At 45.0% G+C, this 26,956-nt stretch overlaps 1 protein-coding gene across 1 annotated transcript in view; it reads left to right on the forward strand.

Annotated features, from left to right (window-relative positions):
- Positions 1-7,965, forward strand: part of Siah3 (siah E3 ubiquitin protein ligase family member 3) — a 69,002-nt gene extending 61,037 nt beyond the window's left edge. The window contains exon 2 of the mRNA XM_015484027.2: positions 3,054-7,965. Coding sequence (XP_015339513.1) covers positions 3,054-3,722 — 669 coding nt within the window. The 3' untranslated portion in view covers positions 3,723-7,965. The remainder of the gene's footprint in view (positions 1-3,053) is intronic.
- The last annotated feature ends 18,991 nt before the right edge of the window (positions 7,966-26,956 follow it).

The following is a 26,956-nucleotide window of genomic DNA, read 5'->3' on the forward strand; positions in this document are numbered from 1 at the left end:
TGACTCAGTCCCTCTGTGTCTTAGTTTCTTCATCAATAAGACAAGCATAACATATTTCTCTCATGATTATTATAAAGCCCATGTGAGAAAGGGGTCTTCTCAGAGACTGGGTAGGGGCAGCATTTGGGGCTTCCCATCAGAGCACAAGACTAGGCTTTCTTGAGCACAGCTGAAAAGGCAGACCACCTTTCAGGAAGGTGCAGACTTCTGGAAAGACCATGGAGCCTAGCTGGTATTGGGGACTGCATATCAAGTCAAGATGGTGCCTGGCAGTTTGCCAGGAGGAGTGGTTTGTAAGGTAATGCCACCAAGCCACTTAGATGGTAGGGATTCCTTATTGGCTGATTGCTGTAACTGGATGATGCTAATTGAGTCAAGCTGTGTGTAACCAGTTAGGTATATATATACCTCTGCTGTTTTGCAATAAGGCGGCTCCTGCTACCTTGGGTGCCTGCTACCTTGAGTTCCCGCTCAGTTCCTGCTGAGTTTCCCCGCAATAAAGCAGTTCCCGCTTCAACCTTCAATGTTGAGAGCTACGACCAAGTCAAGATGGCGCCTGGCATTTTGCCAGAAGGAGTGGTTGAGGGGTAATGCCAGTGAGCCATTAAGATGATGATAATTAAGTTAAGCTGTGTATAATTATTAAGATAATGACTGATTGCTGTAACTGGATGATGCTGGATTGGGGCAGGCTGTGTATTCAGTTGTGTGTGTATGGACCTCTGCTGTCCCGCAATAAGGTGGCTCCTGCTACCTCGGGTGCCTGCTACTTTTGAGTTCTCACGGAGTTCCTGTTGGTTCTCGCGGAGCTGCCGTGGAGTTCCCGTTGAGTTCTCGCGGAGTTCCCGTGGGTTCTCGAATAAAGTTCGTTCCTGCTTGAATCTACAAGTGGCTCGTGACCTCCTGGTTATTGTGCCCAGCCGGACTGTGGCAAGCTGGAGCCTAGCTGATGGAGATACAGCCCTGGATTTCTTGGGAGGAACCCTCCCTTTACCCAGTGAGTAAATGGTCCAGGCTGCCGGCAGGCAGATGGCAACTCAACAAGGTTTAATTTATCTGTAAACAAACAAAAAACCCCAAACTGATCTTTACTGTGAGAGAATTAATGAAATAATTATTTTCTAAAATCTACTTTTTGTAGTGCCGAACACTTAGTAGATGCTACATACTAGGTAACTCCCTTCTCTGTGTTTAATACTAAAGGGTAACTTATCACTAGCAGAATTCTGGAACATAGTCTGTTGCCTCGCGGCTGAAGGCATGATGTCTCCCTTAGGGGTGAGGATGGGTGACAGCAGGCGGCCCAGTAGCTACCATCAGAGTCAGGAAGGCGCTGCTGGAGGGACTTCCATAGCTTACACTGCTTATGCAAGAACCCAGACCCCCGGAAGCTAGAGCTAACAACTCCAGAGCAGACCTCATCTATGCCCACCTGCCTCTAGGTCACCTCCACCACCAGGTGGCCGTCTCTGCATACCATGTGTATGAATGTGTGTATGTGCTCATGCTCTAAAGAGGGGACGCCAGTCAGCCCCTGGCAGTTAGCCACAGTGAGCTAGAAGAGAGAAAAATTCTTGTAACCATGGTGGTGAGTGTAAAAGGCAGACTTTCACCCTATTTTCTTTGGGAACAAACTGAAACAAGGAGAAAAGACAGGTGCCCAAAGGCACTTCAAGTCTGGAAAGCATTTGGAGAACTAGGGCAGACGGGACTTTTGCGACCTGGGGGTAGCCTAGGAGACCACTACCAGGTGAGGGCCCCATGCCTGGGGGGGCGCTATAAGGCTGCCACCTCCACCCAATGGCCCAGATCCTTCAGTGGCTAATTAAAGACAGAGAAACTCGGGAGTGAGAGTGGGGAGCTGAAGGCAGGCAGAACTGGGGTGGGATACGTGCTCTGTGTTCTGAGTCAGGAGGTGTGGAAATGAATCCCTGTCTGCGGCTTTCCAGCTTGGTAACCTCAGGCACATTGCAACTGAAGCCTGTATCTTCAACTGAAAAATATGAATCATAGTCCTCATGTCACAAGGAGGACCCCTGTCAAATGTGTGATTAATTATAAGCATATTAATGTCTGTACCACCCACACCAAGAGACACGGTGTCTATTGCTAACGCCTTCAGGGTCTGGCCACAGCGGGTGCTCCATACATGCTTACAGATGCCTGATCAGAAGGTGCCATCACAGGTCTGACTGTTATTAAGGACATTTGTGGGCACACTGCCCTGAGGAACAAAGGGTCAGGAGACTGTCACAATGGAAGTGCCTGGAAGTGAGCCCCTGAGAAGTTGCTCTGGAGCAGAGAGCGAGGAATAGGGTAGAAGTGACCATGGTGGGGGACAGAGCCCGGAGTCAAGGGTGGGGCTTCCTCCCTGGTGACTGGGGTCTAACTGCACACAATTGCCTCTGTGTCCCAATGGTTGCCTTAGGACCTGGGAGAAGGATACACAAAACTGTATGACCCCTGATAACCCTGGAAGGACAAATAGATATTATTGAGTTTTTATTCTAAAAATAACAGCAATAATAAAATAGAAAAAAAAATCCATTGACTTCTATTGTCTGCACAAAAAATATCAACAGTATCAAGCAAGCAAAAACAAAAACAACCAGGGTGGGGGGTGTTCTTCATGATTGATGACCATTACAGTACAATGTTATTTGAGGGGAAAATTGGCTATTTGCTATTTGCTTGGATATCTTATTAAAGAATCACAAAGACATAAATATTGCATTTTCTTGGCCCAAGTTTCCAGAATCTTAACCCCCCATCATCCCAGGTACCCACAATGTCCCTCATCTTTAAAAGAAATGAACCTTTCTCTGTTGGCACTAAATAATCTGCTTTAAAATTTTTTTTTAATTGTAATTAATCCCTTATTTTATTTATTTAGTTTTATGTGGTGCTGAGGATCGAACCCAGTGACTCATACTTAGTAGGAACTACAACCCCAGCCCGACAATCAGCTTTTAACATTTTGGTCACCAGGGGAGTCGCAGCCAAGGACAGACACAGGTCTCATGCCCCACTAATACTACTCTCTTTCCTTCTAGTATGTGTCCAGTAGACGTGCCATCACTCAGAGCACTGCAGAGCAAGGCAGCTTCCACCCTCACCATCTCCCCCACCACCATCGTCACCACCGCCACCACCACCACCTGCGCCACCACGCCCACCCCCACCACCTCCACCACCAGGAGGCAGGGCTGCACGCTGCCCAGGTGACGCCCTGCCTGTGCCCCTTGTTCTCCTGCCAGTGGGAAGGCCACCTGGAGGTGGTTGTGCCCCATCTGCGTCAGACCCACAGGGTTGACATCCTTCAGGGAGCAGAAATAGTCTTCCTGGCCACAGACATGCACCTGCCGGCGCCGGCCGACTGGATCATCATGCACTCCTGCCTCGGCCACCACTTTCTGCTGGTGCTCAGGAAGCAGGAGAGGCACGAAGGGCACCCCCAGTTCTTTGCCACCATGATGCTGATCGGGACCCCCACCCAGGCTGACTGTTTCACCTATCGCCTGGAGCTCAACAGAAACCATCGGCGTCTCAAATGGGAGGCCACCCCCCGGTCTGTCCTCGAGTGCGTGGACTCGGTCATCACAGATGGGGACTGCCTTGTCCTCAACACCTCCCTGGCCCAGCTCTTCTCTGACAATGGCAGCCTTGCCATCGGAATTGCTATCACTGCGACGGAAGTCCACTCCGCAGAAGCTGAGATGTGAGGCCAGGAGCCACCAGAAGCCCACACACGGCCTGTGAGCCCCGGACCTCCGGATGTCAGGACACTAGACTCCTTTGTATTCTTCTCCTTCTTTCCTTCTTTTTTTTTTTTCTTTTAATTTTGTCTCAGGTATTTTGTGGTATTTAGTATTTGTCTGCCTCGGGCATTAATATCATGTAAACATCCTGTGATTCCAGATCTTGGTGTGATGTCTGTCCTGTTTTGTTGACATAGTTTTATAGAATGTTTGTAAGATTCGATCAGAGTAGATATTTCCTGCCACCCCCAGTTCCTTTCTCCACTATTTCCAAAAGGAAAAGACTATTGGAGTTGAAAGATGTACTGTCCAAATCGTTTCTTCTTTCTTTTTTCAGTCTGTTTTAAGAGGGAGTCCTGCCTCTTTAGGTTGAGTCTGCTTCTCCCCTCTGCCACACTTCAGGCACTGGGGAAGCATTACACCCAAACCCCAAGAAGTGCTCACTGGGACCCAGTGGGCCTTTCGCCAACCCATTCTGTCACCTCAGCTGGATCCTGGCAGGCCTCCAAGTGAGTACTTAGTTTCAGGCAGATTGCCCTGGCTGCCCATCAACAATCTTTTCTTCATCAAAAATAATTCATCCTGAAACACAACACCCTCCCCCTAAACAACCCGAGTAATTCTCCAGCCACTTTTGCTGCCACCTTACACCCCAAGAACCTGAAAGAGGTCCTTGGAAGATTTGACAGTGCAATCCTCTTGAGTCACACATTAATTGCCAGAGCCCTGGGGCTAGGGCTTCATTTTTTCAGAGCCCTGAGTGGGTGACAAACTTTAGGTTGCAACCTGCTTGCTCTCAGAGCTACGGGACATGCACCCCCGGGGCACTGGCACTAGTTTTCCACCTCCACCCACAAGAATGGTCCAGGAATGACTTGAGGCTGGTTGGTCAGTGCCAGAAAAAATTAGGCTTGTCTGACTCCCTACTTAGTCCCCGGTCCCTTTCTGTAATCCAAGACCTGCTTGGCTGTAAGTCTGATAACTGTAGAAGCCGCAGTTCCTCTCCTGACTTCTGATACTCAACCATTTTGAAAACATCCCAGGTGTCCCAGATAAACAAAGGAACCTCATGAAGAATACAACTAACATTCACAGGGCCTCGGGGCTCCTGAAGACATCACCTTTGCCTTCTTGTGCCAAGTCACCTACCTGAGCCAACCTGGGAATAACTTCTGGTCGTTGTTATTGCATACAAGACTGTGTTATGAGTAAGTGATCTTGGATAGGATCTTCTTGCATGTTGGTTTCTAGAAATCCTTAGAATAAGGAGGAGGACATGTGCTATTTTCTTCCATCTATGGTACTTCCAAAGAGACCTTTCTCTCCATATCCACATGTAAGGAATTAAAGAAAAAGGAGAAACTAACAACAAATAAGAAATAGAAAATAATATCCAAAAAGTGTGTTTGAGCTTTAGTGCTCTTCAAGGGCTCTCTCTCTCTCATTTGAGTCTCAGGTTAATCCTCATCAGTATCCTCAATATACTAAAAACAATAAAAATGCCCAGGCAGGACATTACCTTCTCCAGGTCACACATGGAGTGATCAGACCACAGGTAGAACTCAGATTAACCAACTTCACACTTAGGGTTCTCAAAATAAGAAGACTGCCCAAAATATTTAGCAATGTTCCCACATCAGCAGTGGATCAACTGGGTCTTTGCCCTAGAACAGTTGGGAGAATAAGAAGAGGAAGACTAGAGTGGAGTTGCTTTTAGGGGCATCTGGTCAACCTGGGAATAGGCCAGCCCCAGGGAGATGATGTGGGGACAGTTATGTGGAGGTCTCAATGCCCTTTCTTGTCTCTCTTCATCCACTGCCAGGCTTCTTAGATTCCCAAGAACCCCTGCACAGCCCTGGGTTCTGGTTGTCTCATTCACACTGAGGTGCTAGACTTACTGACATCCTCTGAGGAACATGTACATTCTAAGAAGACCTAGAGAGACAGCAGCACTTAATGGGAGAAAGGAGTTACCCATATTTGAATCACAGCTTTTTCTGTAGGTATGGAGAAAGAACCATCCCTCTCCTTGAGCCAACATGAATGATTATTGGTGAAATGGATGTCAGGCCATACAAGGAAGGTTGTTTTTAACAATCAGTATTCACATGAATCACTATCTTCAGATAGAAGTCATAATAGCACACACGGCTACCATTTATTGAGAGTTCACTACATGACCCAGTGGACTAAGTATTTGAATATACTATCTCATATAATCTCCCTAACAACTTTATGAAATGGATACTGTTTATTATACCCACTTTATAGGTGAGAAACACCTATATGTCTGCCTCCACAGTCCAGGCCTCTGACCAACATCAACCATGTCATTCCTATGAACTCACGACCCAAGGCTCAGAAGGACCTAGCCATGAAGTACGAATGGCTTAGGAACCTTTTAGTACTGTGGTACTAAATATGCTCTTTCATTTCTCCTTTTTCTTCCTTTTTTTTGCCAACTTCAAACCCAGTGGTACCCTAGAGCTGCCATGTGTTCTGGTTGTTAAATTCTTAGCAATTTTGCAAGCTGATTATTAAGTACAGCCATTATTAAAAATTAAATTGTATAAATTTTCAATTAAATAAATTATATTTAATGCACAAGTAATAAGTACCCAACCTAATCACTTCTTAATTATTTCATCACTCTTTGCTTTCTGGGCTCCTGACATTATTTGTATCAGTCAGATCCAAAAGATGAACTTGCTACACAAGGATGTTCTACAGCTCATCTTCCAACTCCACATTTAGTGACTTCATTGTGATAACTCAAAATTGGCCATGGTGGGAGAATTTGCACCATGGAAATTAGCAAACACAAGCCAGGGGTTCCCCTTCTCTCCCTAAGAAATCAGTTGTTAAACATTTACCAGTAGAGCATTATCTTGACGTTGCTAATGCACACAACAGGGTAGGACTCTTGCAGACAGTGGCCTTTGGGAGAAAGCAAGACCTCGGTGGCCATATTGATAGGGGTAGAGATGACAGTCAAAGAGCAAATTCTCAGAAAACCCAAACCATCCTGGAGAAGAGATTCTGAGGCTTGTAAGGAACTACAAGAGCATTTCCTGCCAGAGGGCACCCTCCTCCACCCCACCAGGATCTCTCTCTATCTCTGTGAGTACACAGAGCTGTATTTGCTGGCTTTTATGGAGAATCATGGCCCATAAAACTAGTCCATTAGCAATTCCAACCCAAAAGCAGAACTAAGCTCTATAAATAGAGCTTAAATCTCCTATCACTTAGGTGCCCCTCCCTAGTTCTAGATCCTTACACATAGGTCAAAACCTAATCTAAAGAAATGTTCTATTTTGAAATCAGAGATTTAAAATATCCAAAATCTGAGAAGACACAGTAAGCAGTAGTTTCAGACATCACATAAAATGAGTTCCCATGAAACTGGGGCCCTCGGCAGGAATCTGAGAGACAGAAAATGTAGTCAGTCAAGAGATGTCACACGAAGAACAGGGCTTAGCATTTTCTTTTCCTGCTTTGGCTACTTCACTTCATTGCAACCCGACAAGGACCCTGCAAGGGTATACAGTTTCCCCTAGGGCAAAACTCATGGGACAGAACAGGCTAAGTCCCTGGAAAATGGCAGAATCTCCAAAGTCAACTGTGAATCAGTGACTCTGATCCCAGTGATTTCCATGTAAGGGATGGCAGAAGTGAGGCTCTCTGAGGTTCCACCTGGAGCCAGTTTCTGGTGGGAGGGGGGTATCACAACTGGGCATCAAAGAGTTAGGCTTTGATTGACATTCAGCTCCAAATTGCATCAAGTGGGGTCTCCCAGAAAGATTGTCAAATTTGTTCTGAAGATTTCCTTTAAGAGTTGGTTTGCTATCCATTGTGTTAACCTGGAGGATGGCCAGCTGAAGAAAACCTCCACTGAAGAAAGATCCCAGAGATCTATTGTAGATAAGCATTGATTTCCTCCAATATCAGGTCATCGTATGAGTTATCTACAGGGGTTAGAGTTTGTTTTTTCCAATACTGTGAAAAAATTTCACCTTGGTTATACTATAAACGTTCCTTATCCTTTTTTAACCTTGGTTTAAGGTATGAGATAAGAAAGAGAAAGGAAATTGAGAGGCATTTTACTTATCCTGAAACTGATGTGTATATAGAATTTTCTAGGCTTTCTAATGTTAAAGCAGCAGCAGCGAACGTAGAATGCTACTTTATCTATACCCTGTCTCCCATGGAAAATGTCATTAAATCACATTTGATATTGTTTCCTGGAACCCATTGGAGTTGTTTTGTTGTTGTTGGTGGTGGTCCCCCCCCCTACACACACACACACACACACACACACACACTCACTCACACACTAGTAAGCAACATGAAGGAAGTGCTATTATCAGAGAGTCGCCAGCTGTCACATTTGACTTAGGTTTCATTATCTTCCCCTCTCATTTTATATTTAAAAGTCATAATTAGATGCACAGAATAAAGCACTACCAGAGGTAAATAGAAGCCCTGGCGACTAACTTGCCCCAGTCCTATTGCAGTCTAGTGCTGTCCTGAGAAGAGAGACCAAAGCCCTTCTCCCCGCATGGTAAAGACTTGCTTCACTCCCCTTCTCCAGTCTCCCAAGTCCCTTATCTTAGCTGTCCTCTGCCTCTGCCTAACAACACTGTCCCTGAAATTTACTTCTGGGCCTATCAGATCAGTTGTCAAAGAAGCCTTCATGGTTTAATTCTGTAATTTCAGGCCACTGTTAGTTACTCGCAAGATCAGAATTGAGCAAGAGTTCTAATCCTATTGCCTGTCAATTCATTTTAACCTCAATCTTCTTCCCTTCCTCCTTATTCCCTGAACCTGTTTCCTGCTCTCACAAAGGCTTAGAGAAAGTTCCTTGAATGGATCTGAGTGATCAAAACTGACCCCATGGCCATCATGAATATTCATAAGCCGGGGCACTTTTTAGGCCCTGTCCTCTCTGGGAACCACTCTGTACCCCACAGTGGCCGGGTTATTTGCCCTTTGCCTCACAATTCCACACTAACTCTGCTTACGTTAATGCTGGAGAAAGACTCCCCTGAGGGAGAACGTGGTCCCCGAGAAGCCCAGCAGAGGGAGGAAGCCCTAGCTTGATCCCGCCTTGACATCCAGAATTTTGGATCTCAAACTTCAGTGTGCTTAAGAGTTACCCGTAGAACCCATGGGATTCTGCTGAGGCTATTTGGCCGAACATCAGGTTCTCAAATCCAGAGCCAGAGATCTGGTGAGAAAACAGGTCACCAAAAACAAAGAAGCAGGTGAAGTCACCTGGGGAAGATAGCTGGGTAGTTCTTTAAAAGAGGCAGGAAAGCAGGAAAGAAGTGACTGCAAACGGTCATACTTGCATTCAATGGAGAAGCAAGAAAAAACTAAACAGAGTCTAAAAAGAGCATAGAGGAGTATTAGGCAGGAGTCCTCTGCAACCCAGTGTGAGAGGGAACTCAGTTCTGTCATCTGGGGCTGCAATAGCAGGCAGAGAGGACAGAGGAGCAAGAAAAGGGGGGTTGGCAGGCAGATGAGGATGTGGGAGCTCCTCAGCCATGATGGATGAACCAGCCCAGCGTGGAACAGTCCCCAGTGCCGAGTGCCACACAGTGAAAATCCCCACAGCCTGGTGCTGATAAAGGGACTAAAACCCTATAAATCTTCCTTTGAGCACTGAAGTAAACCCCTGTCTGGTCCTAATTTATATTTAAATCTCTGCCCCCAGCCCTGACACAGAGTCACCTCGCAAATCCCTAGAGAGGCTTTTATTCATCATGCAGGTCTCCCCTGGCTGCCTGGGTAGGGGTCACCATTTCATGACCTTCCGACCTTCCTGGGGAATGTGAAATATCAGATCTCATTCTCCTGCAGCTCTGAACTCAGCCCCCTGTAAGCTTCGCCTGCCGGGTGAGAAAGAAGGAAAGCGTTGAACTGGTTCCCTATTGGCTCGGGGTAGACAAGGCAGACTTTGCATTTGCTGTGTAAGGGCCAGCGGGAAAAGCATCTATTAAGTATCAAAGTTGGGGGCTTTGATTACCACCCAGCTAGAAGGTAATTGAATCTCCCATTCTGTCTCTTCCTCGGTTTCAATTCTATTTCCAGTAATACACAAGGGGTAGGCATGTCTTGATTTTTAGATCAGACTTTACAGTGTTAACTTTAAAAAAGATTGACACAGAGGTCAAAGGAAATAGCATTTATTTGAGAAACAAAGAATTGCAATTCTAGTACACAGAAGCAGGGTACTCAGAGCAGTGTCCCACGGGGCATGCACGGGGAGGTTTCTTTAACAATATTTCCACAAAAGTTGTTTTCAGAGGCAATTCATTAGCTGGACAGAAATTCTAAATCACAAACCTCTTCTGATTGGTTTGTTAATTACGTTACTTCTGGCTGAGAGATGTTGAAGTCAGCGGCTGCCCAATTTCACCTGTTGAAGTGTATTGGAGCAGGTTTGAGTACAATCTTCTTGAGGTCTCCCTATTCCATTTAAGAAAGACTCAGCCTCAGTGGGAATTAAAGATTTAAAAAATAAAACACAATCAAACCAGAAATCAAGTGCCTCAAAATGTCACAGTGTCCCAGTTACTCAAACGCAAACCACTGCCTACCTCAAGGTCCCCATGGTCCCGTTTCCTGCAAACAAAATCTAGGTTAATCAGGGAAACGCAATGGAATTCTCCTGAAAGGTGTGTGCATTCCTTAACATCCAGCTCCACAGCATCACCATCCCAGGAAGGGTGCTTTAAGGAAAGAAGAATAAAAAACCCATTTCTGGAGGGAATTTAGAGAGGATGGAGCTCAGGTGGGAAATGGGCTTAGAGGAGAAAGGGAAAAGAATAGTCCTGCTTAATAAGATACTGGACACCCAGTTAAATTTTAATTTCAAATGAGCAACCAAAACAAAATTTGGCATACATATATCCTTTGTAATCTTTGGGACTTATTTATACTAAAATAATATTTATATCTGATTCAAGTTTAACTGGGAATCCTGTGTTTTTTATTTGTTAAATCTGGCAAAAGTAGGAAGGAAGAATCCATCAAATGCATTCACTGTTCTGAGAGTACAGGTTGCTGTCTGAAGCAAGCACGCAGGAGGGAGAACTCCTCTGGGCAAACTCATTCTCTAGGGAGCCCACTGTGTGGCCTGTTGCCTCTGGCCACAAGTCTATTAGGTCCTGGGCCTGTTCACTGGTTGAACAGTCCTGGGCTGGAGCTTGTCTCTGCATCTTAACAAGATCAGTGTGGCTGTGGACCCGAATCTCAGATAACATCAGCACTTGGGCAGAAGCCATCAATTTAGAAAATAATCCAAAGTTTTTGTGCTCCATGAAGAAAAGCATTAAAGAACAGAAGGTATGACTGAGTGACTAAACATTATTGGATGCCTATTGTATGTTGGGAAGGAAAGATCTAGTCTTACCCCTCAAGGAACTTCTCGGTGTGCTTGAAAACTAAACAAATGCACTTAGACCTGCATCAGGCAACTATGGAGTGGGCTAGACGTTCCCAGTATCAGCTATTGGTTTGGTTGTTTGCTTCTGCAGATTTGACCCATAAGCAGACAATAAGCCCAAATGTAATTGGCACTAACTATTTACAGCAATAGGAACATTTTTGTGCAGGTTCCCTGAGCCCCAATTCCAATAGGATAACAATGCACCAAGGGCTAGGTGTTGCCTGCACACACAGAAGATGTGTGTTAAAGGAAAAGAACCCTGGGATTAGGACAGGAACTCTCATTTTATATAAGACTACAAGCAAACATACCTATCCTCTCCTCTGGAGAGAGGGAAAATATTTCATTACCCTGAAATGTAAGCAAATCTCTCTGAGGACGGATCTATCTTCACCATCCAGCAATGTAGTTTGGTCCAGAAGAGTCACTGTCGCCATGTTTATATACACATTTCAGAAGAGAATTCTGGAACAATTGGCCATTCATGCCTAGACATGTAGAAACACGAGTGATCTGTGTACATTTGTGTGCCAATAGCAAAATATGGCCCAACACAATGAAAGTTAATGGAAGACTTTAACCGGTATGGTTTCAAGGGGAGCTTGGTAGCAGCTCTTTTAGTTAAAGAATGATGTATCCACCACGAAGTATTTGAGGTGGTCCCTGAAGACGATGTAAGTAATGTCCCCAGACTACCAGCCCATTTTACCCACTAGAGCAGGGGTCCACAAATTTTTTCTGTAAAGGGTCTGAAGATAAATGTTCCAGATTTTGCTGACTACCTGGCCTCAATCAAAACTCTTGGTTCTGCCATTGTGATATGAAAGCCACCTTTGACAATATGTAAATAAATAGTTGTGGCTGTGTTCCAATAAAACTTTATTTATAAGGAATAAGAAGTAGGCTGAACTTGTCCCATGAGATAAATTTTGTCAACTCCTGCTCTAGAACATGACAGCGAACATCCTAACAGATACAATAAGATGATCTATTATTAGAAGTGGTAGAAGGAATTTATTCAAGTGAAAGAAACCTAGATGGAAAAACAGTGAGGGAAAAAAAAAAGAGAGGAAATATTTTCATGAGGTAATGCTTGGGGTCTTTTACCACTCAACAATTTCATAATTGTTTAGGAACTTGGTAAAGTAACCATAAATTTTACAGGTATTCTGAGATTTCCCTCCTAAACGTAAGAATGAAGTCAGAATCCTACTGGAATCTTCATATTAGTCCGTGCATTCACCTCGAAGATTCTGTGGGAACAGAGCAGGCCACAGAGAGCCTTTACTGTGTGATAGGTCCTGAAATAAATGATGAATGGGACCTGGAGTCTGAGGGTCAGGGACCCGGCCCTAACACCAGGATGACACTATAACAGGGAAGGGGATGCATTCATGGGGAGTCCTGCATGTACATTCCTGAGGCAGAAGACATTTCAACTCCAGGGCTCTGTCTTGGGAAATCCAGCTCATTACAGGAGTTCGACTTTGGAACAAGACACTGTATGAAGCTGATCAACTCTTTTCTTTCCCAGTGTTTTAAGATGTGCCCAGGATTTGTTTGAATTGGGTTCAGTAAGACATCAAGCCTGGACACAACTGCCTTTAGAGAAAGGCTTATCCTGTAGTTCCCAAGAGGAGGGCACACACACACACACACACACCATCCAAGACCACACATGGAAGTACCAGGGTCCCTCAGGAGGCAGAGAGATGGGGGAAAGCCTGGGAAAAAGCTTTCATTTTTACTTTCATGGAAGGACTCGGGGAGGCAGAGTAAGCAGCTGAGTCGGTGTAGGATTGGCTAGTTTGAACAGTTCTGGGGGGAATCTCTAAGTTATAGGACTGACCTCTAGTTGTACCTGGAGGGATTTAGGACAGAGGGTAATGGCTAGTCTATAAGAACTTAATTAAAGGGGTAAGGTATGGACTTAGGTTTGGTTAGATGGCATATCAAAGGTATGTCCTCATATAAGTTGTCTGGTATGTCTAGAAATTAGATAACTCTAGAAGGGACAGTATGTCCCCCAGGTCTGCAAAGCCCAAAGATGGCAAAACTTTATTATAATTTATTTTTTCATTTATGGAAAAATGAAAGCCATGACTAATATACCCCACCTGTGGAAAATTTTGTTATAAGTGCTTGGACCAAAGAAACTATAGCCTAAATAAAAGAGTTCTAATCTCTTGGAGAAGGCTCTGAAAGAATGGTAATCTTTGTAGAAGATTGCACCTTCACACTTGGCTGCCAGACAGCACAGGCTGTAGAGTGAGGCCCAAACTGTGGCAGTGGGAGCAGCAGAGCTTAGAGAAAACAACACAGCCGTTCACAAAGCAGGGCTGGTCAGCCTGTGTAAATGGTGTCCTCTGGGTTGTACAGTGTAGTAACGGCACAGCTGTACACAGAAGTCCAAGTTGTAAGCCCCCAGGACACACAGGGAGAGGATGGCATACCAGTCAAGGTTTTTGGTTAAAGACAACAAAATCTATATTAGCTAGTTCAATCAGACCATAATTGGTCATCTCTAGGAAGGTTAGAGAGTCACACAGCTAGGAACAGAGCAAATAGAAAAAACACCCAGCTACCTCACAGAGCTCTTCTAACAAGAATTCCATTGCTATTGGCTTCTGTTGTACGGCACTGTGGTGCAAAGGACAGGACACTAGGGTCAGAAGCTCTGCCCCTGCTGCCCCAGAGAAGCCACTGATGCCTGCCATCATGCTTGACAGAAGGCCAAATTCCTAAATCGTTTGAGAAGTCCCAGATGCCAGGGAAACCTGGGAGTATAGGTCTTCACTTTCCAGTTGCATCGCTCAGAAAAGCAAACTCAAAGGGGATCAGAATCCAGGTAAAATGAGCCAATGTGCTCAGTACTCGGGGCCACAGTGAAGAGCCAGAGACGTGGAGCTCCAGAAGCAGTACCAGGGCTTAGAGGTGACTACCCTCCCAGATAAACCCTACTTTCTTCATTGTCCCCATGTCCCTGTGAGCAGGGGAACAACGATTGGCTAATCAGAAGACAGAAGCACCAAAGCCCTTTAACAGACACAGTCCCGGAACAACAAACTAAATCACACACTAAGTGCCACATATCATATTTATCACTTTAAGAATCCCACAATCCTTTTGCAAAGTGAATAACCATCCTTCTGTGTTTCTTTCATGTGAAACTGGATTTAATATATTGAACTTTCTTAAATGAAGGCACACTATCCCATAGGAGCCTTTTAAAGGAACCAAACGTCACAAATCTCATGAAAGGAGGCCATAAAAAAATCAGTTTTGATGTAACAGGGCATCACATAAGAGCGAATGGAAGCTGGCACCTGCCCATGTCTCTACCTTCCAAAGTAAGAGCTGGAAACCATCTGTCTGGACATGGACGAAAGCAAGCCGAGTGATCCTCATACCTGGCTATGGCCACTTACTTAGTAGCTAATGCCCCTGGGGTATTGAGTGGACCACTGTAGCCCGTGGGCTCCGGCATCCACACGTGTGGCTGGATGGGAGGAACAGGTAATCAATGCTCTCATGAAAAGCAGCGCAGATGGTAATTAACACCTCACACCATCCCCAACACGCAGAGCAGAACTGCTCAGGCTGCACAGAGTGGGGGTGGACTTCCTGTCCAAGCTTGGCCTCTTATTTCTTACTATTTAAAAAAAAATTTTGCCCGGAGAGCTGGAGACCAAAAGCTGAATATTATGAAAGATTTCTCTGCCGGCTCACTCAAATCTCAGCTCATAATGGAGATTGGTTCTCTTTAATAGATTCATGTACTCCTTCCCTGGTGCCTTGTCAAATAATAGCAGTCAAAGCAATAACAGAGGAGTCCACACTCCACATCTTCCACATCAAATAGGAGGAGGGGGCTTGTTTATTGCACTGTCTGGAGCAGAATCAAATTATTTATGGACCATTTAGATGCAAATATATCATTCATTTAGCAAACAGGCTGCATATGCGGGCAATTTAGCCAAACAATGGATCTATAAGGACATCCCCCCTAATCTCCAAGTATCAACTGTGTGTTTTCAGAGGGGATTTGGATTTTTCTCTGAATTGATCAAACTTGACAAGTAATTTCTACCTAATGTTTAGGCTAGCCTCTTCTCTATTCTCCATCTGTAGGTGAGAAATCCTATTTTCTGCTAGTGCGGAGATAATGCGAAAGGCTACAAATGGAGGTTCAGGAAGAGGAGGAGATATTACGCCCAAGACTACATTTGCCACAGAAAAATAAAACCATCTGAAGGATCTATTTTGTTGGGTTGCTCTGAAATTACAAAACATTTCCATTCGACACACACCCCACCCCCCAACTAACCTGTTCATTTGTGCTTCCTGGGCTGTGGCTGAAGACACCTAACCTGTCTTTGCACAGAGAGCCTGAGCTTCCCCACCCACCCAGGAGAATGTTTAAATTTCTTCCAGGAATTGTAAAAGAGCCACCGGATGTTCCAGCCACTCTCAGAATCAATGAAAACTACATTAGGGAGAAAGACACCAAATTTGAAAACTCGGCTTCTCCGCCTGGAGTTCATTATCAAAATGTCAGCTTGATTCAGTTGTTCTAAACAATTGGGTGAATGGGAGACAGGGAACTAATAAGCACAGCAGGTTGGAGAGGTAAAATGGAATTAGGTGGATTTTTCTGCTGTGGCCGGGAGGGAGCAGCTGAGGGGCTGTGGGGTAGTACTGCTTCTGAGATCCCCCTGTGAGCACGTACTCTGCTCTCAACACTGAAGCCTAGTGGGTTTTTGTCCTGGTGCCAGGCAGGAGGTAACTTTTAAAGAAAAAAAAAAAGTTACATTGTCCTTTGTCCCTATGCAGATGAAGAAGGGATAACCTGGCATCCGCCCATGGCCTCCTCTAAGAGTCTCAGCCCAATAGAAGCTTCCAGACACTGACCTGGGCATTGGGAAGCACTCATTGTATCCCAAAACTGTATCCCAAGTTGCCTGCTGTTTTACTGGAATGCCAACCAACATCTGGTTTCAACTCATAGTAATCGAGTTCCAGGACTAGTTTCCAAGAACAATAGGCTACTAGGCTACTAGGCGCCTTTTAAATTTCTCAAGGAAAAAAAAAATTCTTAATAGTGTCATCCAAAGAAGTTCAGGTGACCTGTGATGCAAAAATTTAAAAAAAAAATTTTAAAAAAAGGAAAAAGCATTTATTTGGGGGTCTTAGAATTGCTTCTCGGGGATCACAGACTTCAAATAGAAACTAGAATGAATCCTGTTAGGGAAGAGTTTACAGGGTCATTTTAAGGGGGGTAAGAAAAATAAGGCTGTTTAAGTGGGGCCTAATTCTCAGAATGACCAGTGGCTAAATTTACTTCTGTAGCTCCTGGATCCGGCACAGCGCAGCGCAGACCAGCTCCTTGTTCTTGGAAAGTTGAATATGATCCTCTGGACGTTCCTTCTCTGCAAGTAACTTTTCCTCTGGCCTGTCAGTTCACAGAACGGTCACCACAGCCCAAGGTGGAGTCATTGTTGTAGACTCTCTTAGTCACAGCTGCTTTTTCTTAGTTCAACAAACTTTGTAAACGGAACTCATGTCAAATGAATAGCAATTCATCGTCATCTACCTCAGCACTAACCCAGCCACCTACACACATACACACACACACACACACACACACACACACACTACTCAGTTTCCCACTCTGCTCTTTCCAACTGTTAGGAAAAAAAAAAAAAAAACAACAGAGCCTAACACCAGTTAAAATGGTTAAAATCGGGTTTTACTGGGGAACTATTGAAAAGGGGAAAAGAGACCTCAGTATAGAGCTGAACTCAATTCAGAATACAAGGGAAGGAGCGAGTTGGGGAGGGGGCCAGTGGGTGGAAATTTACTAAAAAAAGAGACGTGAAGGGTAGGGGGTTCTTGCTAAGCTGACCTGACAGGATTCTTGCTCACAGCTGGCCAGCTTGATCAGGTTATCAGCTGGAGGACGAGAAATTGGACTGGATACTGAGAGTGATCAGATGTCAAGGACGAGGGAGTCTCTCTACATTGACTTGGTTTCAGCAAGACTCTTGCTAAGGTTGGGTGGTGCAGTCCCGACAAGGACAGCACGAAAGCCCCAGGCAGGAGCCTCTTGAGAAGACCTCTAGCGAGGTCCAGGAAAGGGTGGACCTTTAAGCAATCCAGATACCAGAACCCTTTGAGAAACCAGCCTCTACCTCAGAGCAAAGCCTGTCCAAGAAGGGGGGCGTGACCCTTGTCCTTAGAAAAACCCACAGAGCACTCCTAGGCACATACCACCCTGCTGAGTTATTTATCTACAAATAACAGGAGAGATCTGCAGCACCAGGTGTCCCTGACTCAGTCAGGCTAGGTGAGGACCCATAGCAACCCCCTAGCAACCACCAATCAGCATGAGACAGGGAAAATACCTGGGATGCCAGATGACCCTCCCAGTAGTTTATGGTGGTTGATAACGTGTTGGGAAACCATGTAGTGTAGCACGTACACACCTCGTACACACCTCGTGGCCTAAACCAATCAGTTCAAAGGAATCCCCCTCTTGTAGTAACCAATCACCCCTACCCAACAACTTGTTCCCGACAGTGAATGTGCTAATCATGTTTTAGAGTTTTTTTATGATTTTCCCACGGTGTGTGATGATTTGCTAAGAGATGCTATGATGTATGTGAAGTCCCTGCCTTCCCCCAAAGAGTGTATAAAACTGCTGCAAACCCTGGGCTCAGGGCCTCTCAGTGTCACCAGTTGCTGTGTGCACATGGAGGACCAAGCTAGCTCGCAATAAACACCTCTTTGCTGCTTACATAGATATTGGTCTTTGGCGGTCTTTTGGGGTTCCCGAATTCGAGCAAAACACCTTCTGCTTCATTAGCCTCTAATGTCCCTGCTTTCTGAGTTCCAGCTTCATCCCTCGAAACTCCACTGCCTCAGCCCTTTGAAGGTCACAGCGGGACTGAGGGTGAAGCTCAGTGTAAGAGCATATGCTTAGTGTGCACGAGGGCCTGGGTTCGATCCCCAGCCCCATGGAGTGAGGAGGAATAAAAAGATCACGAGCTACTGCCTTATCCTACATTCGGTGGCTCAGTGTTCATTTTACTCAGTCTTTGCCACACCTGATGTTGCAGATGCTCACAGATTTCCAGGGAAGCCTGAGCACTACACAGAGATGCCCACTGGGCTCCCAAACTCAACAGACCTGAAGTTGACATTTGCATCTGGCATCCCCAGGGACTCTCCCATCTTGAGCTCCCCGCCTCTGGTAAGGCAGCACTTTCCTCTCTGTGGGGAGCTAGAACCCCAGAGGCATCCTAATCCCTTCCTTTTCCCCACCTCTCCTTTCCAGACACCTGGGCATCCCCTTGATTCTTCCTCCTCATCTCTGCTCCTCCCAAGATGAGTCCCACTATTTAGAAGAAATCACATCACACATGGAAGAATGTCTCCAGGTCCTCGAGTGGCCGCCTGAGACCCCCCTGCAGTCCTCCCCTTCATGATGATCTTCATGTGGGTGACAATACCTGGCCACCTCAGTGCATTGTAATTTCTGGAACCATGAGAGTACATTTGTTGTTATGATCATTTTTTATTTTTGTAAACCTCATTTCAGATGGGGTTGATAAGCGTTGCCCTCTCTTTTAAGTCGCATTTAATCTTTTCTTCCAGGCCTGCTGTTCCCTTACACATTCTTACCAAATCATCTCTGCACCCTGACACTAATCCCTGTATCCTCGACTTCTTGCCTGTCAGTCCTCCCTTTGTACAGTTGAGAGATTATCTTTATACAGCACACAACACACCAGTCACTCCCTTCCCACAGAAATCTTCAGTGGCTCCCCACCACCTCATGAGGCAACTCTTGAGTGTGATGTGTGAAGCCACTGCAATGGTCCCCTATTGTCCCCCAAGCGTCTATGGGTCTACCACACACTCTGTGCTTCCATAGGAAGCCAGAATATGCTTCCCCAAATAGGAAGGATGGCTGAGCTGAAGGCCATTATGAGGAAGCAGAGGCAGGAATGCTCGTTGCCCTCCAGCCAGTTTGCCTAAAAGCAGGGCATTGATTTATAAAGACAAAGCCACCCCCCTCCCCCATTTCTATTGCTGAAGATGACCTTGGACCCTTATTGGCCTTGAGATGGTGCAGAGGAATCTACTTTAACAAGTTCTACCAACTAGCCTTTATCTGCCCACACCTTGCCACTCCTGTATAATCAAGTCCTTTTCCTGTCTTGTGGCTTCTCTAAAAATGTACTACTCTCTTGTTGAAGGTGCTACATTAGGTGGAATTCAAACCACCTCTTTAAGAACTGCTCATCTCTGGGTGTCTCCTGCGTATATATGAAATGCATGTGTTAATAAGCTCATTCGTTTCTCTCTTGTTGATCTGTCTTTTGTTACAGAGGTTCCTTCCAGCCAAGAAATTACGAAGACTGAAGAAAAGAGGGTTTTTCTTCCCCTACCCTTCAGTAACTGGGACTCACTGCTCTGGACTTTGGCTTGCATTGTTCCCTGAACTTGGGCTCCTTTTCTCTCCTAGCAGATTGATACTAGCCTTCAAGTCTCTGTTTGTAGGGGCCAGTTCACAGAGAAAGCTTCCTGACCCCAGTTTCTTCCCTGCATGCCCCCTGAGTGCCTTTCTGAGCCCCATTAGAGTGCCAATCCTTCCTTCTTGCACAGGAACACTGCTGTCTGTCTACATACCTCTGTCCCTATCAGGTGCCAGTCCCCCAAGCTGGGACTATCTGGCCTTTCTTTGCATCCCTCTTACTAGCTAGCCCTTTGATATGGTGGGTGCTCAAGAACTGCTTACTTCGTTAAGAAGCTAAGAGTCAACATATTTCTGGAGAAAGGCGAGGGAAGACAATGGAGGGCAGACAAAGCTTCTGTCTCGACAGCCCTCTTAATGGAACTAAATTCAGGGATTAGGGCTCCCCCAGGAAAGGTCTCAGACATTTCCATCCCATTATTTTAATTGAAATTAAAAACACACATCAATAAAGCAATGAGAAGTAAATGCAGTGCTTTCTTAAAAGGCTATAGTACAATGCCCACTTGTGGAGACTTCTGGAACTCTGCCCCAAGTGGCCCCTCCACCCCCCTCTCCACCCTGGGAGTTCTTCCCACTGGCACCGATACAGGTAGGGAACACTACTGCCAGAGTCCTTCCAGCTGCTTACTCAGTGGAGGCTTGCAGCCTGTGTCAGCCCTAGCCACCGTGACACTAGAGCTCTGCACTGCCATCAGCCCCTTTGGGGGCCTCTTTGGTCCCTTGGATCCTGCCCTGTGCACATCCCAGCCTCCTCTCTCCTCCGTGTTCATCGTGCTGTCTGCCTGGCCCACTCCACTCCTCCCTTCCCCTCACCCTCTGTTCTTTTTCAACTCTGACCATCCTGCAGGCCTGGGACTTGCCTAGCATCCTCTCTCTTCAGGATTTCATGCTCTTCCTCTGCTTGCAATGCTCTTTCTCTAAGTCAGCCCACTGGCTGCCATTGATCTGGATAATTCCCTCTCCTCTTCCTGCCTCAGGGAGGCCTTTCCTGACACAGCAGAGTCTAAGGCTCCTGCTCAGTTAGTCCTTCTGTGAGCTGCCTGCATCCTTGGCCATGCCGAGTAGCTTTGTTTTGGTGGTTGTTGCTTGTTTGTTTGGGGTGCTTGTTTGGCTGTACCATAATTTCATTGGTTATATTTATTTGGTGCGATGGTTTTGAGACAGGAGAGAAGAAATAAAAGATAGGTTAGAAAAGAGGTAAGAGGAATGCTTTGGTCAGCTCTTACGCTGCTGTGACTAAAAGCACCCGACCAGCGCAACTGTAGAGGAGGAAGAGTTTATTTGAGGGCTCTCGGTTTCCAAGGTCTCAATCCACAGAAGGCTGGCTCCATTCTTTGGAGCTCAAGGTGAGTCCGGACATCAAGGCGGAAGAGTGTGGCAGAGGGAAGCAACTCACATGATGATTAGAAAACACACACACACAGAGAGAGAGAGAGAGAGAGAGAGAGAGAGTCCACATTCCAGGTATAAAATATGCACCCCAAAGGCACTCCCCAATTCCCACCTCCTCCAGCCACACCCCACCACTTCAGTTACCACTCAGTTAATCCCTATAAGGGGATTAATCACTGATTGGGTTAAGACTCTCAGAGCCCAATCATTTCTCCTCTGAACCTTCTTGCACTGTCTCACATTTGAGCTTTTGGGGGACACCTCACATCCAAACCATGGCAAGGAAACTAGAACTTCAACCTAAAGGCCTTCTGTTAAAATTCTGCATACCTTCCCTCCCCAGGACAGTTCTCTCTCCCAGGCCTTTCACTCCTAACTTTCTGGGAAATCTATAAATCTTCACTCATAATCTTAAAGTTACTGGAAATTCACTCACTGGTGGAAATTGCTCTGTGCACTGTTAGCACACACGCTTGTGTTGTTGTAACAAAACACTTGAGCTGTGCATGCAGCTGGCTCTCTTTCCATTTTTCTGCCATTGTGAAGCAGTCAGGAGGCCCTTGTCGGCATGTCAGCCCCATGCTGCTCAGACCCTCTAGTCACTGAACCTGAGACAAATAAACCTCTGGATTTTATAAAGTACTTCTATGGTTTGGATATGAAGCATCCCTCAAAAGCTCATGTGTTAAAGATTTGGTCCCTCCTACAGCTACATGCAGAGGTGACACTTTGGGAAAGTGATTGGATCATGAGGGCTTTAACCTTCTCAGTGGATTAATCCACTGATGGATTCATAGTGTGGTAGCATTATTGGGAGATGGTAGAAGTTTTAGGGGGTAGGGCCTAGTTGGAGGAAGTGGGCATGACCTTGGGGACTATGTCTTGTCCCTAGCACTTTCCCCCTTCCCCTGCTTCCTAGCTACCATGAGCTGAGCTGCTTTCTTCTACCACACCCTCCTGCCATGATGTTCTGCCTCACCTCAGGCCCAGTGCAAAGGAGACAGTTGAGCATGGACTGAAACTTCTGAAATCATGAACCAAAATAAATCTTTTCTCCTTTAAATTGCTTTACTCAGGTATTTTGTCACAGCAATGAAAAACTGACTAATATAAGCACCCAGCTTCAAGTATTTTGTTAAAACCACTCAAGATAGACTAAGACTGGGCTATAATTATTTAAATGAAAATGACTAAAAGTAATTATAATCCATGAGGTCCAGATTACAAATTTCTGTAGCTTCTCTACTGTGTGAATAAATTATATATTCCTTAAAAAACAGCTGTACCACAGAATGGCAAAGATTTTTATTGTCAAACAAGCTATCTGTGTTAGTTTCTTGAATTTCGTCATTTTCTTGGTATTGGTCAGTTTTCTGTCAATGTGACCAACATACCTGACAAAAACAACTTAGAAGAGGAAAAGTTTATGGCAGCTCATGGTTTCAGAAATGTAGTCCATAGTTGGCCAACTCCATTGCTCTGAGCCCAAGGTGAGGCAGGACATCATGGCAGAAGGGTGTGGCAGAGGAAGCTGCTCAGCTCATGGTAGCTAGGAATCAGGGGAGGGGGGAAGGTGCTGGGGACAAGATACTGTCACCAAGGTCATGCCCACTTCCTCCAACTAGGTGGCCAAGAAACACAGAGAGGAGGGAAGGGGCCACAGGGAAGGTGACTACTTTTAGGGTACACCCCCAGTGACCCATCCCCTCCAGCCATGCCCCCACCTGCCTATAGTCACACCCAATTAATCCATTAAAACTGGAATGGATTTATTAGGTTACAACTCTTGTAATCTAACTGCTCCGCTTCTGAGCATTCCTGAATTGACAAAGGAGATTTTGAGGGACACCTCATATCTAGACCATAATATTCCTTAATTCTGTTTATAGCAGAAAAGGCAGAAGTTTTACTTTCTGTTCAACTTTGCATTTTTACTATATAACTTGCTGTGGCAGTGAATTTTGAGAGGATGATAAAATTTAAATCAGATCGATTTTATTGACATCAAATTTTATCAGTTTGTTGTTCAAATAAAAAGACACTGGGAAAAAAAATGATTAAAAGATATTTACAACTTGGTTTTGAAAGATCAGTTTTAGTGCCAGTGGAAATTCAGTGATCTCCATATAAATTCTCTAGATATTGCTATTGGCAATATCTACTCCAACAAGCTTTTAAAATTTTAATATTCTAGGTCTTAAACATATCGAAGAACATTTTTATGAATCATATAAAATGTGGAAATTTATTTGGAAATAAATGCATTTCTGAAAAGTAATCAGTCCTTGAAAAAATATATCTTTTTAATGTTATTAAAGTAACCATACCGGTAATAAGCATCCAGGGAACTCAGGATCAGTCAGACGGAAGACCCACGGGGCAAGGCATGAGGAGTACGCGGAGGGCACCCTCTCTCTGCACATTACCTTTCTGACACCTTGATGTGCTCAACAACCCTGAAGCTCCTGTGGTAACTTGTTTCGTGTTTGTCATCCCGAATCTGTATCACTGTACCATAGGGTCCTCAGGGCCCAGCACTGGGTCTGGCATGCCACGGAAAATCAATAACTATTTGCTGGATCTAAATGAGTGGCCTGGTTGGTCTGCATATTTCATGTGAGAGTCTACTACACGTCAGACATTGTCCCCAAAGGGTTGGGGGAACAGCCTGACCAAGGTGGACAGAATCCCGGCTGTCAAGGATCTTAGAGGCCAATGGGAAGAGACACATTTCTAAAAGACATGAATATATATATATATATATATATATATATATATATATATATATATAACTAGTGATGTTGAAATCTTTCCTTCTTCCTTAACCAGTTCAGGTTGCCAAAGTTATACAAGATCCAACTCCCTCGAAGCCCTGATCAAAGTGAGGATGATTTTGGTGGGGAAGAAGGGACACTAATAATGGGCTTTGGGTTGACATGTGGTATCTGCCACTTCTTCTATCTCACTTCTTCTAACTTCTATCCATTCCTGTGTCTACACCACATTTCCATCTCAGGTTCTCTCAGATTAGAGTTATTCACAAATGGCTCACTTTCCTTTGGGGAACAGGAAGGCAGGAACCCTGAGCACAGCTCAGCACACAGAAGGAGCTCAATAAACACTTGCCACTTTCAATAAAGGTGAATTTTAAGGTGAACTACAGAGAAATAGAGCAAAGAGCAACTTGACTTCTGCATACTCTGGAAACAGACAATTCCACGTGATTCAGCTCTGGGTCTTTCCATTAGTATCCATTAGTATCCTAAATCTGGGTCCCTGTCAGCAGATTTAGGGACTAGCTACAGTGACACCAGTCTAAGGCCCATTCTGTTATCACTCATCTATCCTACCTCTTTGGTTCACTGAACATCCTTTCCATGCCTAACCCCACACCCATTGTCAATATTGGTAACAGCCTCTTCTGGGCATCACCAGGAGCATGGCCCCTCCTCTAGCAGAATTTGGCTCCCACAAGCCATCGCCATTTCTATCCATGTCAGAGCTAAGCCAGGTGAACTGGGGGTGCACAGAATATCAGTCAAGGCAGGAACATCTTGAAAGCCTGGGTTAAAAGTAGGACGTTTCAAAGGTGTGGCATCAAGGGGTCCTATTCCTCTGCCCCAGGAAGTGCCAGAGAGAAAGAGAGAGAAAAAAAAGAGTGAAAATGGCAGTACTGTAAGTGGTTGGGGGAAGATGGGAGAGGAGGAGGAGGGCGGATTAAGGAGGAGCAGAATCAGGCCCGCAGAGAATAAGGCCAGATCTTTGCTTCTCCAGCTTCAGGGTGCCCAGAATCATCTGGGATCTTATTTAAATGCAGGTTCTGATTCTGTGGGGATGGTTAAGGCCTCATATCCTGCACTTCTGACAATCCCCCAGGTGATGCCTGTGCCTCTGGGCCTCAGACTACACACTGTGCAATAAAGAAAGAGATGCCAAGGTCGCCTCTGTTCTGGGATGGGAAGTAGGTAGTCACACTGACTTGCAGGTGCAGGAAAAGGAAATCTTGATTTGGGTTAGCCATTTGCCTGGATAAAATGGAAGATCTTAGTACTATGTAATACAGAACAAATGACCACACCAACACCACCACACTAACACTGAATCCTCGTTTGCTACTGCTGAGCACCAAGTTGCTATTTTATTTGCAAAGCACTATCTGTGAGTGCTGTCACTACTCCCACTTTACAGCTAAGAAAACTGAGGAGAAGGGAGGCCTCTGTGTTTTGCCCAAAGTCCCTTAACCTGAAATGGCCAAATTAGATTTTGAATGCAGTAGGCCCAACCAAGGACTGTGGTTTTGTTGTCATTCTGTCGTGGCCAGGTGACTTGAGTTTTAATGAAAACCATATCACTTCCTGGCTGTGTTCTCTTGAGTCTGCAAGTGAGCACTCAGAAATAGTGTCTGTGATTATTATTATCATAATTAGTATCACTAAATGAAAATTTCAAGCATTGAGACCATGAGGGAGGATGCCTGTAGGGTTTAGAAAGAGGAAGGAGGAAAGGTCAATGGGATGCTTCTGATCTCCTGGCCAGAATTTAACCTTTGCCCACTCGAAGTCCTGAACCAAGAAGCATCATCCCATTCTTGCCCTCCATCAGTTCACCCCTCCACCCAAAGCATCGGATACTCAATAGGGAAGGAGCATGAGGGCAAAAGTTGAACTAGACCTTGGAGTCATCATTTCTGTCACCAGCATCTGCAAGACGGGACACATTTCTGTTGTAGAAAGAGGACCAGAGATGCATGGTCAGCAACTTGGTTGCTGCTCAGATCACCCAGGAAAACACGGGCAAGATTCTGGATCTCAGGTGGCAGGGGACTAGGAAGGACCTTGAAGCTGCCACAGGACTAGGAAAAGGGTGAGGAGAGTGAGGCTTTGGGTACAAATGCAAGGTGGTACTGAAAACTCAGTAATCAAGATGAGTAATATTTTGGTGCAAAATTTCACTAAGTTCCCTCTAAAATTAATTGATTGAAATCCTAACCCTCGGGGTGATGGTATCAGGAGGTGGGAATTTAAGAGATGAAATCATGAAGGTGGTGCCCTCATGAGTAGTATGAGTGACCTTACAAAAGAGACAAAGAGTCCTCCTTTGCCCCCATCTGTCACATGTAGACCAAGTGAGAAGACGGCAGTCAATGAGAAATGGGCTCTCAGCAAACATCAAATTCACCATCACCTTGACCTTAGACTTCTTGGCCTTTAGAACCATGAGAAATAAATTTTTGTTGTTTATAAACCACCAATCTAAGATATTTTGTTATAGCTTCCCAAATACACTGGCATAATATATTTTAAAAATGAAAATTGATGCAAAATCTTAAAAACCAACAATGAATAAAGTATCAAAACTTTACATTTTAAAGAACAAATCTGACCCAGCACTTTTCACAACCCTAGGTGTAAGTTCTTCATTCATTTTACCTGGTCCCAACCTTGATTAGCCAAGAATGAACAAGAGATTTTGTCCCCAATGTGCATGTGCAGGGACAAAAAGAGGAAGTACAGTTTCAACCCTTCAGGAACTTGAAGGTTTACCCTAGGGAGAGGTCACAAGAATATAATTGCTTGCTGAGCCATGGGGCATCAGAACAGTATTTATGGAGATTAAAATGGAAGTATGAATCAAAAACCTTTCAAAACATGCATGCACTTTAATTCAGCAATTCAGTGACTGAATGCAATGGGTTTGTGAGTGCAGGAGCTAAAGGAGCAGAGAGAAGTTTATTACTTGCAGCAAATAAGGTGAGCACTGGAGTTAATTTGCAAAGCAAAGTTCTCCCCAAAGAAAGCAAGCTTTCACTGG

This window comes from Marmota marmota, unplaced genomic scaffold (assembly GCF_001458135.2).
Source record: "Marmota marmota marmota unplaced genomic scaffold, marMar, whole genome shotgun sequence".
Taxonomy (NCBI): domain Eukaryota; kingdom Metazoa; phylum Chordata; class Mammalia; order Rodentia; family Sciuridae; genus Marmota; species Marmota marmota.